We start from the raw sequence: 15,341 nt of genomic DNA on the forward strand, positions 1-15,341 counted from the left end.
TCATTCATTCTTAAATGTCTTTTGCCTCAGCTTCAACTATCATCTGACTTTGCTCCTGTAAAGAGCTTCAGAAGATTTCATCTATTAGTAAAAGAGGCTATTTAAGACACAGTTAGATTGATTTTCACATAGCAGGGGATCTGAGTGCGTGGCCATATCAGCCACGATCTTACTGAAAAGTGGAACAGGCTCGACAGGCTACATGCTCCTGCTCCTATTTCTTACGTTCTTATTATTGGGACACTCTCCAACAGCACGAAGGGAGTATCTTCACCAGAAAGATTTCAGTGGTTTAGGTTAGCTCATCTACACCTTCCACAACTCAGTCAGGCATGAGTAACAAATATTGGGCTTGCTAGTGACAAATACCAAAAATTATATATTTTTTAGAAAATCCCATTATTTTTCCTCCTCATACTCTAAAGACATTGCAGGATGTGCCACCGGTGTTTGTTTAACACTCATCTCTTAACTAAATCTACCAGCAGAATAATTTCTCAACTATAGTCTTGGGCACATAATGTATATATAGCTAGGGTGCCTAATACTTTTGCACAGTAGTAACTTTATGTATTGCACTGTAACACCGCCACAAGAAAAAAATCATGATACATAAGTGATAAGAAACCTGATTTTCATATGGGTCTCTATTGTGGACTGAGAGTGGAAAGGAGGTAGGGAGAGGGAAATCATGTTTGGGAAATGCCGAAGGGAGAGGGGAGGGAATGGGAAGCACCAGAGAGACATTCTGTAATGATCAATAAACCAATTGTTTGGAATCAAATGGCCTTGTCTGGCATCTCAGGACTTGGTGTGTCTGCATCTGTGCAACCTCGCACCCCAGCACTCTTTCTCTGCCACCTGTCCCACACCCTCCTGCACCATTCCCCACGTCCTTTGCTCCTGCTGTCCATTTCACGTTGTCAAATACTGTACTGTGTAAAAGTCTCAAGCACCCCAGCTTTATATATGTGCCTAAGGCTACATCCACAATACACTGGATAAATTCGTAACCAAAGCTTTTTCTCTTCGTTTTTACCCTCCGTACACATTAAAACGGCGTTTTCATCCCCCGAAACCGGAGCTTTTCAGAAACGCTTTCCAGGGTGGGTATTTTTGAAAACGCCTCTTGGGCAGATCAGTGTGGACGAGGTAACTGGAGACTTCTGAAAACGCTATCAGATGGCAGCGCGCTATTTCATTGTTTTCCTGAACGCAAACTAACAATTTCAGAACAGACGGCAACAAGACTGAAGCCAGAAGAGTTAGAAATGTACTCACCAAATACTTTGACCCATAACTTACTGAATAAATAAGTATACTCACTTTGCCCTGTTTTCTGTCCTTGCTCGTATGAAGGTGGTTTACCTATTTATGCAAGTACTTTTCTGACAATAGATATGTAACAGCCTAATGTAACATCGTATGGAAATACAAGATAACACTGATGCAGACATGTTTTATACATTTAACAAGGTGCTTTATTAATGCAAAAGAGTTAGCCAGTTTTTCAATGTTCATCTTCAGTTAGGTCAATCTGTCCATGAACTCCTTGTCGGCTGCCTCCGTACACTCCAGTATTTGTTTTTTTTTACTTTTAAGTTCTCCTGCGCGAAAGCCAACAGCTGTCCGTCGTTTTAAGTTTTTCTAGACTAACTACATAAACGCGCAGTTTTACGGCAAGATTCGACACTAAATATGTTGCTTGTTTTCGGTAGATGTGTCCTGCGCATGCACAGTAGGAGGAGATTCGCCGAAATCTCCGTTTCAATGTGGACGGAGATATTTTCAAAAACACATAGTGTGGATGCCTATCATTTTTATGCGAAACCGGTGTTTTCAAAATTATCCGGTCTAGTGTGGATGTAGCCTCAGACTTTTGCTCAATACTGAATATCCAACAGTAAATTAGGATCCCAAGAATGTGTGAATTGATGCTTTTATTACGATAATGACACTGAACCGTACTCTAATGGCTTTGACGTTTAGGATAAAGAGTTATATAAACTGTTTATTTAACCTTTGTTTAACTGGTGTATTTTGCACATGTGTAAGAATGCTTAACATATACAAATAACATCTGGAAGTGGTTTACTATCAAGTGCAATTGAATTGGCAGTTGTGTCACAGAATACCAAACAGGCCAACAACTTACACTGGACAAGATTTAACAAGCCGATGCCCAACAAATATTAAAAGGCAGTTTAAGGATATTGGAAGTGCTTTTAATTGCTGGAATTATATAAATATAGTTTAGTATTTATCACAACACTATACATGTCGCAATGTCACGGGTGGCAAATCGATGACACACACAAAAATTTTGATGGCATACAAAATGCAGTGCCACCCCTTTAATCTTTAAACCCCACCCGTAATAAAAAGATACATAATGATTATCTGGCAACACGAGATGCTGGAAATAAATAAAAACACAAAACGCTGGCAGAACTCAGCAGGCCAGACAGCATCTATGGGAGGGGTTAGTAACAACGTTTCGGGCCGAAACCCTTCATCAGGAGAGATAATAATGATTAACTCTATAGTCAAAGGAAGTAGCGAATACTTCAGTAATGTTAAAGAATCATGGCTAGAGTCTGCTCCTTTTCTTTTTGGGAGTTTGTTTTTTTAAAAGAGAAAGTCGCCGTGCTACGGTACACAATTTTATTTTGAAGATTATTGCCATTTTTGGCACAAGCTCTCAAAAAGATTCACCACCTTTGGTCCAAGGTGTTCACATAACATATGGGTACGAATCAGGCACATTCAGCTACTGATGGTATTTTCAAGCCCATGCAAGCATCATTCATTCTTTAAACTCAGTGTTCAAAGTGTTTACTTACTTTAAGGCTGTTCTGTCTTTTCACCTTCCCTGCACTAGTATGAGAGCAGATCCATTTATTGAGACTCGTGAAGAGATAGTAAATGGTTTTTGGAGACGGGATGATGTTGAATGGCGGGGGCAAAGTACACTTATCATCAAAGTAGCTCAGCCACAGCTTAGCGCGGGCAAACTTCCACTCCTTGTCCTCGTGGTTCTTGTTTGGAGGTGAGAAAAAGAAGAGTTCAATGAAAAACACATTGAACACTATAACTTGTCTAAATATTAAGATTCCAAAAAGATCCTCTGGGAAGAAAGCAACAAAATTGTATAAATGCCACAATCTGGTTACTGACAGAAATGAACATCTATCTTGCTTGAAAACACGAAGTACACTGCAGATGCTGTGGTCAAATCAAGACATACAAAAAAGCTGGATGAACTCAGCAGGTCGGGCAGCATCCGTTGAAAGAAGCAGTCGACGGTTCAACGCTTGCAGTTGACTGCTTCTTTCAACGGATGCTACCTGACCTGCCGAGTTCATCCAGCTTTTTTGTACGTCTTATCCTGCTTGATGTGCTTTTCATTTCCACATGAAAATAGAGCGATCCATGGTGGGTTATCAGTTACATCCACTGTCATTATCCTCTCCCAGACCAACATGAGATAACACACCACAAGCTCCAATGGTATGGCAATGAAATTCACAAACTTGATACCAGAGTTCTGAAAGCCAGTACTCTAGTCCAAATTTAGTAATTGACATCCAGGGGGACTGGAAAAATACAGTACTGTGCAAAATTCTTAGGTGCATTAATATAACTAGGGTGCCTAAGACCTCTGCATGGTATTGTAGTCATTTTATGTATTGTATTGTACTCTACTGCTTCCACAAAAAAAAATCGTGACATATGTGAGTGATGATAAACCTGATTCTAATATGAGTCTCTATTGCGGACTGGAAGTCGGAAGGAAGCAGGGGGAGGAGAAACATGGTCGGGTAAAGTAGAAGGGCGAGGGAAGGGAGCAGGAAGCACTACAGAGACATTCTGTAACGATTAATTAACAAGTTGTTTGGAATTAAATGACCTTGCCTGGTGTCTCAGGTCTGGATGAGTCTGCACCCACATCACCAGCCCCATCTGTCCCTCACCTTCTTCTCCAGCCCTGTGCCTTTTCCACCTATCATCTCCCAGTTTCTTACTTCATAGCCTCTCACCCACCCACCTGCCGTCACCTATCACCTTCTAGCTTGTCTTCCTTCCCCACCCCCACCTTCTTATTCTTGTATTATCCCCCCCCCCTCATGATACACTGGACAAACAGAGGAGCATCTTCAGTAACAGATTGATTCCACCAAGGTGCACTACTGAACGCCACAGGAGATTCTTTCTCCCTGTGGCTATAAAACTCTACAACTCCTCCTCCTTAAGTATACAAGTACATGGTTTCATTGCACATCTGTATTTTGCACCATTACTTTTTAATGCACATTTTGTATTTTTTTGTACCTCAATGCCTAATCTCTATATTTTAAAAGTATATATTTCTGACTGAGCAACCTTGGGATAAATAAAGTTTTATCTAATCTTCCTTTCCAGTTCTGAAGAAGGCTAAAACATCAACTGTTTACTCATTTCCATAGATGCTGCCTCATCTGCTGAGTTCCTCTGGCATTTTGTGTGTGCTTCTATGTTGGAATATTGTTTATTGAATACAGTCCACCTTCAAAACTATAATTCCAAGCAAACTCATCTCCAAACTCCAAGAACCTGGAGCCAACACCTTCCTCTGCAACTGGATCTTTGACTTCCTGACCAACAGACTGTAATCAGTAAGTTTAGGCAGCAACACCTCTGCCAACACAATTATTCTCAGCACTGGTGAGTCACAAGGTTATGTCCTTAGCTCTGTACTCAAAATCGTCAATTTTGCAGATGATACCATCATAGTGGACCACATCTCAAAATAACGAGTCAGGCTATACAATGCAGATAGAGAGTTTTGTAACGTCATGTCATGACAACAACCATTCCTTCAAAGTCAGTAGAACAAATATAATTGACTTTGGAAAGGGGTGCAATGCACACGTTCCTGTCCACTGCAATGGTGCTGAGGTTGAGAGGGTTGAGAACAATCTGTCCTGGTCCGACCGAGTAGATCCAAAAAAAGCTCACCAATACTTCTACTTCCTCAAGTGGCTAACGAAACTTAGCATGTCAATAGACAGTAGGTTTTTTTTTCATCATTATTTTTTCCCCTTTTTTTTCTTTTTTTCTCTTCATTAGTAATTAGGTTGTTAGATTAGTTTTTCTATAGGGCCCATATGTCCAAGGATAAATTAGCTCATTTTTACTCTCATATAAGTCCTATTTGTGATAGATGTCATTCTGAAATTGCGTCTTTAACTCACATGTTTTGGTCGTGTTCACTTTTGGAGAAATATTGGAAAGATATTTTTGATATTATTTCTGCGGTTTTGAATATTGATTTACAACCTCATCCTATTACCGCAATTTTTGGTTTACCAATGTTAGATTCACAGCATTTATCTTCTTCAGCCCGTCGAATGATTGCATTTCTAACTCTGATGGCTAGAAGATCTATATTGTTGAATTGGAAAGAAATTGATCCTCCCACTGTATTTAATTGGTTCTCTCAAACTATGTTATGTTTAAATTTAGAAAAAATTAGAAGTGGTACTTTTGAGACTTCTATTAAATTTGAAAAGTTATGGAGACCATTTATTCAACATTTTCATATGATGTAATATGACCCTGTGCCAAGTACATTTGATTTCCTAGCTTTTAGCTTATGTATTTTGAGAGGACCGGAAGTGACGGCATTGATGAATACTTATTTTTGTGAGATATTATAAACAGCCCACTTTTTTTTCTCCTTCTCTTTTGTTTGTTTTTCTTTCTTTTATATTACTTATTAGTTATAGTTATTAGATTAGATTAGTTAGTTTTGTATTATATAAATTTTTTTTTTTTTTTTCTTTCTTTTTTCTGTTTTTTTTATATTATACATTATGAAATATTTAGATTTACTATGTCTATACATATATCTTATGGCTTATGTCTTGGTAAACTCATTTATATTGTAACTATTATGTATGTTTTTTTTCATATGTAATGGAATGTGTATGTTGGTAATTTCTTTATCAATATATCATCTGTATTCTGTCCATATTACTAATATTAATAAAAAGATTTAGAAAGAAAAGAAAGATTAGTTTTTCTAGCATATTTTTTTTTCTTTTTCTCTTTTTTTGTTTTTTTTATATATATATATTATGATATACCTAGTTTTGCTTTGTTTATATGTTACTTGTATCAGTCATGATTTGGGAAGACTCATTTATATATTGTAACTATTGCTTATGTATCCTTTCATGTTCAGTTTAAATTTGTATGTTTGTAATCCCATTATCTATGTATTAATCTTATTATGTTGATATTAATAATAATAATAAAAAGATTGGAAAAAGAAAGAATAGACAATAGGTGCAGGAGTAGGCCATTCGGCCCTTCTAGCCAGCACCGCCATTCACTGTGATCATGGCTGATCATACACAATCAGTACCCCGTTCCTGCCCTCTCCCCATATCCCTTGACCCCGCTATCTATAAGAGCTTTATCTAACTCTCTCTTGAATGCATCCAGAGATTTGGCCTCCACTGCCTTCTGGGGCAGAGCATTCCACATATCCACCACTCTCTGGGTGAAAAAGTTTTTCCACATCTCTGTTCTAAATGGCCTACCCCTTATTCTTAAACTGTGGCCTCTAGTTCTGGACTCACCCATCAGCGGGATCATGCTTCCTGCCTCCAGCGTGTCCAATCCCTTAATAATCTTACATGTCTCAATCAGATCCCCTCTCATCCTTCTAAATTCCAGAGTATACAAGCCCAGTCACTCCAATCTTTCAACATATGACAATCCCGCCATTCCGGGAATTAACCTTGTGAACCTACGCTGCACTCCCTCAATAGCAAGAATGTCCTTCCTCAAATTTGGAGACCAAAACTGCACACAATACTCCAGGTGGGGTCTCACCAGGGCCCTGTACAGCTGCAGAAGGACCTCTTTACTCCTATACTCAATTCTTCTTGTTATAAAGGCCAGCATGCCATTAGCTTTCTTCACTGTCTGCTGTACCTGCATGCTTGCTTTCATTGACTGATGTACAAGAACACCTAGATCTCGTTGTACTTCCCCTTTTCCTAACTTGACTCCATTTAGATAGTAATCTGCCTTCCTGTTCTTGCCACCAAAGTGGATAACCTCACATTTATCCACATTAAACTGCATCTGCCATACATTTGCCCACTCACCCAACCTGTCCAAGTCACCCTGCATTCTCATAATATCTTCCTGACATTTCACACTGCCACCCAGCTTTGTGTCATCAGCAAATTTGCTAATGTTACTTTTAATCCCTTCATCTAAATCATTAATGTATATTGTAAAGAGCTGCGGTCCCAGCACTGAACCTTGTGGTACTCCACTGGTCACAGCCTGTCCCCATCAGCCTTTACCAATGTTAATCGATAACGCCATAGAAAATATCCTGTAAGGACATATTATGGCTTGGTATGACAACCACTCTGTCCATGACTACAAGAAACTGCTTGAAAATTGTGGACACAGCTCAGCACATCACAGAAACCAGTTTCCCTCCATGAGCTCTGTCTTTGCTTCCTGCTGCCCTAGTAAAGCAGCCAGTATAAACAAAGATCCCACCCACCTCAGACATTCGCCTTCCTATAGGGCAGAATATGCAAAAGCCTGAAAGCACATACCACCAGGCTCAAGAACAGCTTCCATCATTATAAGACTATTGGACGGCTTCCTAGTACAATAAAATAGATTTTTGACCTCGGTCTGCCTTGTTATGATCATTATGGCCTTATTGTCTACCTATACTGCAATTTCTCTGTAGCTGTTTCACTTTATTCTACATTTTGTTATTGATTTACCTTGTACTAGTTCAAAGGACTGCATTATGATCTATATGAACAGTTTAGAAGACATGCCTTGGTACAGGTGACAATAATAAACTGATTTCAAAGATTTGAATGAAACCTGTGGAATGCAACAGGTCATAATTGTATAATAGTCAACACAACAGTTCTATAATGTAGAATATATTATTTAGATGAGACCCTGGAGGGTTTTGTTTGATTGCCAGAATAAATTACACAAAATTTTCTCTCAAAAAAATTTCTCTCATGGGATCAATGAACTGGGAAAATAAGACCTGTGAAGATAAGCAATCCTATGAGAGGCAATAGGCTTTATAAATGGATTCCTTTACTTTTACATACATATTTTATCAGAGGCAAATTCATCTCCTGGAAAACTGAAAATAAATTTGACTTACATTCTTTCATAATCATTCTAATGATTAAGAAGCAGACATTCATTTTGCTATCAAGTGAACCTTCCATTCTGACAGTGTATACATCTTACAGGTGTGGATGTCCTAATAATATATTTCAAGGTTTGGCTTTGTAACTAACATCCATTGTATTGACTTGGACTGGTCCTGAGTGCTTGAGAGGTAGTCCAAGAGTAACACAAGAGAAATATCTCCCTGATTGTTCATAAGTTACTGTCTTATTGCATCTTTTGATATCGAGCAGGGGTATGGGACAAACAAGGTTGCTCTCCTAGGAGGCAGCAGAATCTCAAAAGGGCCTGGTCCCTACTTTTTCTGTTATAATAACTCACAAAATTCATCGTCATCAACAGCCTGTAAGTCTGTACAACGCCATACCATTCCACGTTCTATTATTAGCATAAGAGGGGATCAGTCTGCTTTAATCATAGAGACCAAATGCACATAGAGACCAAAAACACACACAAAATGCTGGTGGAACACAGCGGGCCAGGCAGCATCTATAAGGAGAAGCACTGTCAATGTTTCGGGCCAAGACCCTTCATCAGGACTAACTGAAAGGAAAGATACTAAGAGATTTGAAAGTAGTGGGGGGAGGGGGAAGTGTGAAATGATAGGAGGAGACCGGAGGGGGTGGGATGAAGCTAAGAGCTGGAAAGGTGATCGGTGAAAGTGATACCCAGCTGGAGAAGGGAAAGGATCATGGGACAGGAGGCCTCAGGGGAAAGAAAGGGGTGGGGGGACCAGTGGGAGACGGAGAACAGACAGGGTGATGGGCAGAGAGAGAGAAAAAACAAACAACTAAATATGTAAGGGATGGGGTAAGAAGGGAGGAGGGGCATTTACAGAAGTTAGAGAAGTCAATGTTCATGCCATCAGGTTGGAGGCTACCCAGCCAGTATATAAGGTGTTGTTCCTCCAACCCGAGTGTGGCTTCATCTTGACAGTAGAGGAGGCCATGGATAGACATATCAGAATGGGAATGGGACGTGGAATTAAAATGTGTGGCCACTGGGATATCCTGCTTTCTCTGGCGGACAGAGCGTAAGTGTTCAGCGAAACGGTCTCCCAGTCTGCGTCGGGTCTCACCAATATATAAAAGGCTGTACCGGATGCAGTATACCACAGCAGCTGACTCACAGGTGAAGTGTCGCCTCACCTGGAAGGACTGTCTGGGGCCCTGAATGGTGGTGAGGGAGATAGTGTAAGGGCAGGTGTAGCACTTGTTCCACTTACAAGGATAAGTGCCAGGAGGGAGATTGGTGGGAAGGGATGGGGGGGGGGGGGACGAGTGGACAAGGGAGTCGTGTAGGGAGCAATCCCTGCAGAAAGCAGAAGGTGTGGGGAGGGAAAGATGTGCTTGGTAGTGGGATCCCGTTGGAGGTGGCAGAAGTTACAGAGAATTATATGTTGGACCTGGAGGCTGGTGGGGTGGTAGGTGAGGACAACGGGAGCCCTATCCTGAGTGGGGTGGTGGGCAGATGGGGTGAGGGCAGATGTGTGGGAAATGGGACAGATGCGTTTGAGAGCAAAGTTGATGGTGGAAGAAGGAAAGCCCCTTTGTTTAAAAAAGGAAGACATCTCCTTCATCCTGGAATGAAAAGCCTCATCCTGAGAGCAGATGCGGCGGAGACGGAGGAATTGTGAGAAGGGGTTAGCATTTTTGCAAGAGACAGGGTGGGAAGAGGAATAGTCCAGGTAGCTGTGAGAGTCTGTAGGCTTATAGTAGATATCAGTAGATAAGCCGTCTCCAGAGATGGAGACAGAAAGATCAAGAAAGGGGAGGGAGGTGTCAGAAATGGACCAGGTAAATTTGAGGGCAGGGTGCAAGCTGGAGGCAAAGTTAATGAAGTCAACGTTCTCCAACAGGATCCCACTACCAAGCACATCTTTCCCTCCCCCCACGTTTCTGCTTTCCACAGGGATCGCTCCCTACTCGACTCCTTTCTCCACTCGTTCCCCTCCATCCCTTCCCACCGATCTCCCTCCTGGCACTTATCTTTGTAAGTGGAACAAGTGCTACACCTGCCCTTACACTTCCTCCCTCACCACCATTCAGGGCCCCAGACAGTCCTTCCAGGTGAGGCGACACTGTGGTATACTGCGTCCGGTGCTCCTGGTGTGGCCTTTTATATATTGGTGAGACCCGACGCAGACTGGGAGACCGTTTCGCTGAACTCCTACGCTCGGTCCACCAAAGAAAGCAGGATCTCCCAGTGGCCACACATTTTAATTCCACGTCCCATTCCCATTCCGATATGTCTTTCATTGGCTCCTCTACTGTCAAGATGAAGCTACACTCAGGTTGGAGGAACAACACCTTATATACTGGCTGGGTAGCCCCCAACCTGATGGCATGAACATTGACTTCTCTAACTTCCGTTAATGCCCCTCCTCCTGTTCTTACCCCATCCCTGACAATATTTAGTTGTTTGTTTTTACTCTCTCTCTGCCCATCACCCTGTCTGTTCTCCGTCTCCCACTGGTCCCCCCACCCCTTTCTTTCCCCTGAGGCCTCCTGTCCCATGATCCTTTCCCTTCTCCAGCTCTGTATCACTTTCGCCAGTCACCTTTCCAGTTCTTAGCTAAATCCCACCCCTTCCAGTCTACTCCTATCATTTTGCATTTCCCCCTCCCCCCACTACTTTCAAATCTCTTACTATCTTTCCTTTCAGTTAGTCCTGACGAAGGGTCTCGGCCCGAAACATCGACAGTGCTTGTCCTTATAGATGCTGCCTGGCCCGCTGTGTTCCACCAGCATTTTGTGTGTGTTGTTGTTTGAATTTCCAGCATCTGCAGATTTCCTCGTGTTTGCTCTGATATATACTCAATGGGTTGCTTTGTTCCAGACACATTCACTCCAACCCAGCGGAAGACAGAATTGCATGACTAGAATAATCGTAACTATTAAATCCAACCTTAAATTCAAAATAATAAGGTTTTGATGACTGGATTGTGACGTAAAACACTAGCAAAGGGAAATAGACGCAGCCAGCTTCATCATAGGCACAACCTTCCCCACCACCGAGGACATCTTCCAGAGGTAGTACCTCAAAAAGGTGGTAGTCATCATTAAGGACCCTCACCATCCAGGACATGCCTTCTTTTTGTTACCACCATTGAGAAGGTGGTACAGGAGCTTGAAGACTTATACTTAATGTTTTAGGAACAGCTTCTTCCTCTCAGCCATTGGATTTCTGAACAGTCTACGAATACTACCTAAACTATCGGCATTAATTTAGCTTTGTGACTTATAGTAATTTTTATTCATTGCACTGCACTGCTTCTGCACAATAGATTTCACTAGGTATGTGATGTAGAAAACTGACCTATAGAGTGATGGTGGTAAAAAGCAGCATGGAACAGAACAAGGAAACGTGATGGCACTGTAAACTATAGTAAGATGGGAGAGGACTCATATGTTGCATAATTATTGCAACAGACATACTATGTTGTTAGGCTGTTATGTAAATGTTCCATAACTCTGACACAGAATAAAACCAGAGAGATGTTGAAATTCTCAACAATTATTCCACTTACTGCTATCATCTGGAAGCTTTTGTGCAGCATGGCTACTAGGAGTTTAGTTAGAACAATGACAACGACCACATTATACGTGCCAATGATGAGCACCCCAACAACAGACCGCAAGTCATCGGTGTAGCTGAACCTTGTTACAAACAGTGCCACGTGTGCCAAGGAGAAAATATACCAGAACAGGATATAGCAGGTCCCAATAAAGCTGAAGGAAGAAAAGAAGAAAGAATCAAATCTTCACTGCCAACTTTAGGAAAAGGAGATTTAAGAAAAAAAATAGAAACCACATAGCTATAATACACTATTATCCTGGATTTCAAGTACATGTAACAGGATTAATGTTGGCCGATTAGATAGCACTGTCATTTGAAGTGTACTTTAGTGATTGTGAGAGGCAAGACACTTGAAAGGCATAGCATCTTTCATGGTCCACACTCCTTGGTGTGAATCTCTGTAAGTACAACTTTAAACCAGTCATTTAAAGCACACATCAATGACTTTTCTTGAAATTTCCTCCATTCTCTTTGTGGAAGGAATTGGTTTCTGGAGGATCTTCAAAGTAACACTGGCATCCTGGGTTAAAATGACTGTGCATCTTTCTATGACACTGCAGCTCAACCACAATGTGAACACCCATGTTCAATATAATTAAAGCACAATAATGTCTACAGTCATGCTTGAGGTTTTAACTACATGGAGATTCCAACTCAATCTGATGCCTTTGATTCAGGCATTTAGAATTTATTACTGATTTCCCCCTTCCTCTTAGATTTACTTTGTTCACTCATTCCTCAGTAAAGACTAGCATGCTGACAAAACATGAGAATCCGTAATGTAGCAACCGTGGGAAATGCAGGATCCTGAAATCTTTCTTTGGTAATCCATAAAGGATTAAATATAAAACATGCATAATTGGGGTACAACTTGAGTACAACAAGCAAATTGTCAAGTATAGCTTGGTAAAAGGGCAAAACAATCAGAAAACAAACATTTGCCACTAATTGTAATGAGTGAAAGACTGCTCAGATCTAGCAATTCTGCTTTACAAAATGGAAATGGAACAACAGGGTGATCCCACCTTCTGAAAAATCATTCAAAATTATAGTCACAAAATTGCAAACAACTCACGAGTCGAATGTGCTACTGCTCTGCTGCTCACAGTAGATTCCGGTGCACCCCTTGACTTCTTTCACTGTTGAAAGCTCCTTATCATGTAACTGAGTCAATCCAATGGTGAAGGAGATCAGCACAAGCAGAAACAATCCGAGGAACTTCCCAAAATCTTGCAGCATTTGCCCCATGGAAATCTGATCACAAATATCAGTAACAGATTATTAAGCACTTTGGATCTTCAATGAAATTAGTCATATTCAGAAAATAATGGTTATTAAACAGTGAGTGCTATAAAAAGGCTGAAGAAATGCAATTTGGGTCTTGGTTTAGTTCATAGTCGACTCAGGCTAAAGGATGAACTCTGCAAGTTCATACCAATTAAAAGACGGGACAAGAAAATAAAACAAGACTTGCACATGTGGTTAGATCTTGTCTTCCAAAACTAGCAAAGGCACATTTAGCAAAGCACAGCTTTACTCCGAACCTTGCCATAGCACAAGTGCTCAATTCTGACGAAGGACGCCAGAGAAGTAGAAATACTCCAGTCGTTAATCCAAAGGGTTATCAAAGTAGGTAAATTGGAGCAATTTCAACTGAGTGGTCACTCCTCCTGCTTTCTTATAATTTAAGATGTATAGTCCGTATGTTCACATATCAGCTCTGAAGCACACAAGGCCTTCATCAACACAGGTATGTGAGCTGGAACCTATAGCATGCATGTGTCCTACGTAGAAATTGGATGCTTTATGGACCTCTTCCACTAAGCTACAGGACTACATAGATTCGCTTAATCATTGATCAAACGAAGCTGCCCATTCAAAAAAATGGACGGTTCCATTGTTTCTTCAGGAATCCTGGTGAAGAAAATACATAAAAGCCACGAACACAATTTGAAAGTTGGAAGAAAGGCTTTCTATTTCTCAGAACTGATAGGCCTCTAGAGAAGAAGGAAAAACAGATGATAAATTAAACTGTTTTGCAATGATGCCTTTTTACGTTTCCGTCATATTTGAGAGGAAAGAACTGATCACACGTTATAACTAGACCTTTGAAAAACCATCTGGTTTTATTATTTACTTAGATTTTGTTTTCACTATTTGCATCTACGATGTTGACACGCTGTCCACGTTGACGCAGCTCTGTCCTTTAGAACTGAATCCTGCTGGCTCAGCTTGTGAATCGCCAGGAGCGAATGAATATAAGCTTGCACATTACTCAAAAAGGTCTTGTCAATTTTAGAAAACCAACATGAACTGCGCAAAATAAGTAGAGGACAGTAATACTTTGGCTTTGATCGGCCAGTGGCCCTATTTGCAATAGTTTTGCTTCATTTTCTTCGTGACTGTGTTAAGTAATTACCAGGAAATGTAACAAACCATCTGTGTTTTCAAGCCAGATGCCAACCACATTTTCCATACATTAGTTGGAGGATGTGAAAGGCATCATTGTTGTGAAACTCCAAGATTAATTCTATATTTTCAACTGTATTTGCATAATGTTTGGATTCTGTTTCAAAATGGCAATAGCTAATGAAAACCTATAAATCAATTTTGCTTTTTAAAAATAATAGCGTTAATTTAAGGAAATATAGAGGATATCCATATCAAAGATCTTATTTTCTGTAGCAAAGACATTTAAAATCATTTAATTAGATTTCATTTATATGAAGTTTAGATATTTATATTGTATTGCTTATGCAGCAGAATCCAATACATTTCCTCAAAAAGATCTTCCATCAAGTCATTCTCCTAATTAAATGGCAGCAAAAGTCTACTTCTCAAATGAAATTATTCTTAATGATGCATCCATAATTTAACCCTGGGTGTCGAGTGTTCCCTTGAAGTGGTCTGACTCATTCAAGGATTTTTAAAACTAGACTTTGTTTTTGAAAGCATACAACCGTATTTTTTTTGCAATCCCAACCAGCATCTCAGAACAACACTGAGAAAAAACTACTTAAGATATATTTTTATCCCTTTTGTTTAACGCCATACTCACAGATTCAGAAAATGCAACACTTTGGCCAAACCAAGGGCTGTCATTGATATAATATCTGCTTTATATTGGTTAGCATGGTGGCATTTGTTGTGTTGGGATGAGATGCTCTGGAAGCAATGACAGATGTGGCTTCCCACTATTCTGCTCACAGGAAGTATTCCATCGCATACACAGGTTTCCAAATTATCCTACTGACAGTGGAGAAGAGAAACTTTCTCATTCACCTTTGCAGGCTGTTTAAAAGCTATCAGCCCATGAAAATGAAAGAGCAGTGCCCGGGAAGTAAAGTAGCCAAGTGTCAAAATGCTACCTTCTGACGTAATCGTGCATTATCCTTGATTTCCTGAACAGCAAGATGAACAATCAGTTACTCTCAGAGAGTTACCAATATCATTAAAGAACTCATGACAGTAAACTAGAATCTCCCTTGCAGCACACACACAAAAATCAACATTTCAGAGCGAGA

The 15,341-nt window shown here is 40.4% G+C and overlaps 1 protein-coding gene across 4 annotated transcripts in view; it reads right to left on the reverse strand.

Annotated features, from left to right (window-relative positions):
- Positions 1-15,341, reverse strand: part of trpc1 (transient receptor potential cation channel, subfamily C, member 1) — a 78,932-nt gene that overhangs the window by 3,335 nt on the left and 60,256 nt on the right. For all 4 annotated transcript variants that reach the window (XM_059993570.1, XM_059993561.1, XM_059993578.1 and 1 more), the window contains 3 exons: positions 12,893-13,071; positions 11,768-11,969; positions 2,844-3,038 (listed from right to left, as the gene is read on the reverse strand). In XM_059993570.1, coding sequence (XP_059849553.1) covers positions 2,844-3,038; positions 11,768-11,969; positions 12,893-13,071 — 576 coding nt within the window. The remainder of the gene's footprint in view (positions 1-2,843; positions 3,039-11,767; positions 11,970-12,892; positions 13,072-15,341) is intronic.

Source organism: Hypanus sabinus, chromosome 2 (genome assembly GCF_030144855.1).
Source record: "Hypanus sabinus isolate sHypSab1 chromosome 2, sHypSab1.hap1, whole genome shotgun sequence".
NCBI classification, from domain to species: Eukaryota; Metazoa; Chordata; class Chondrichthyes; order Myliobatiformes; family Dasyatidae; genus Hypanus; species Hypanus sabinus.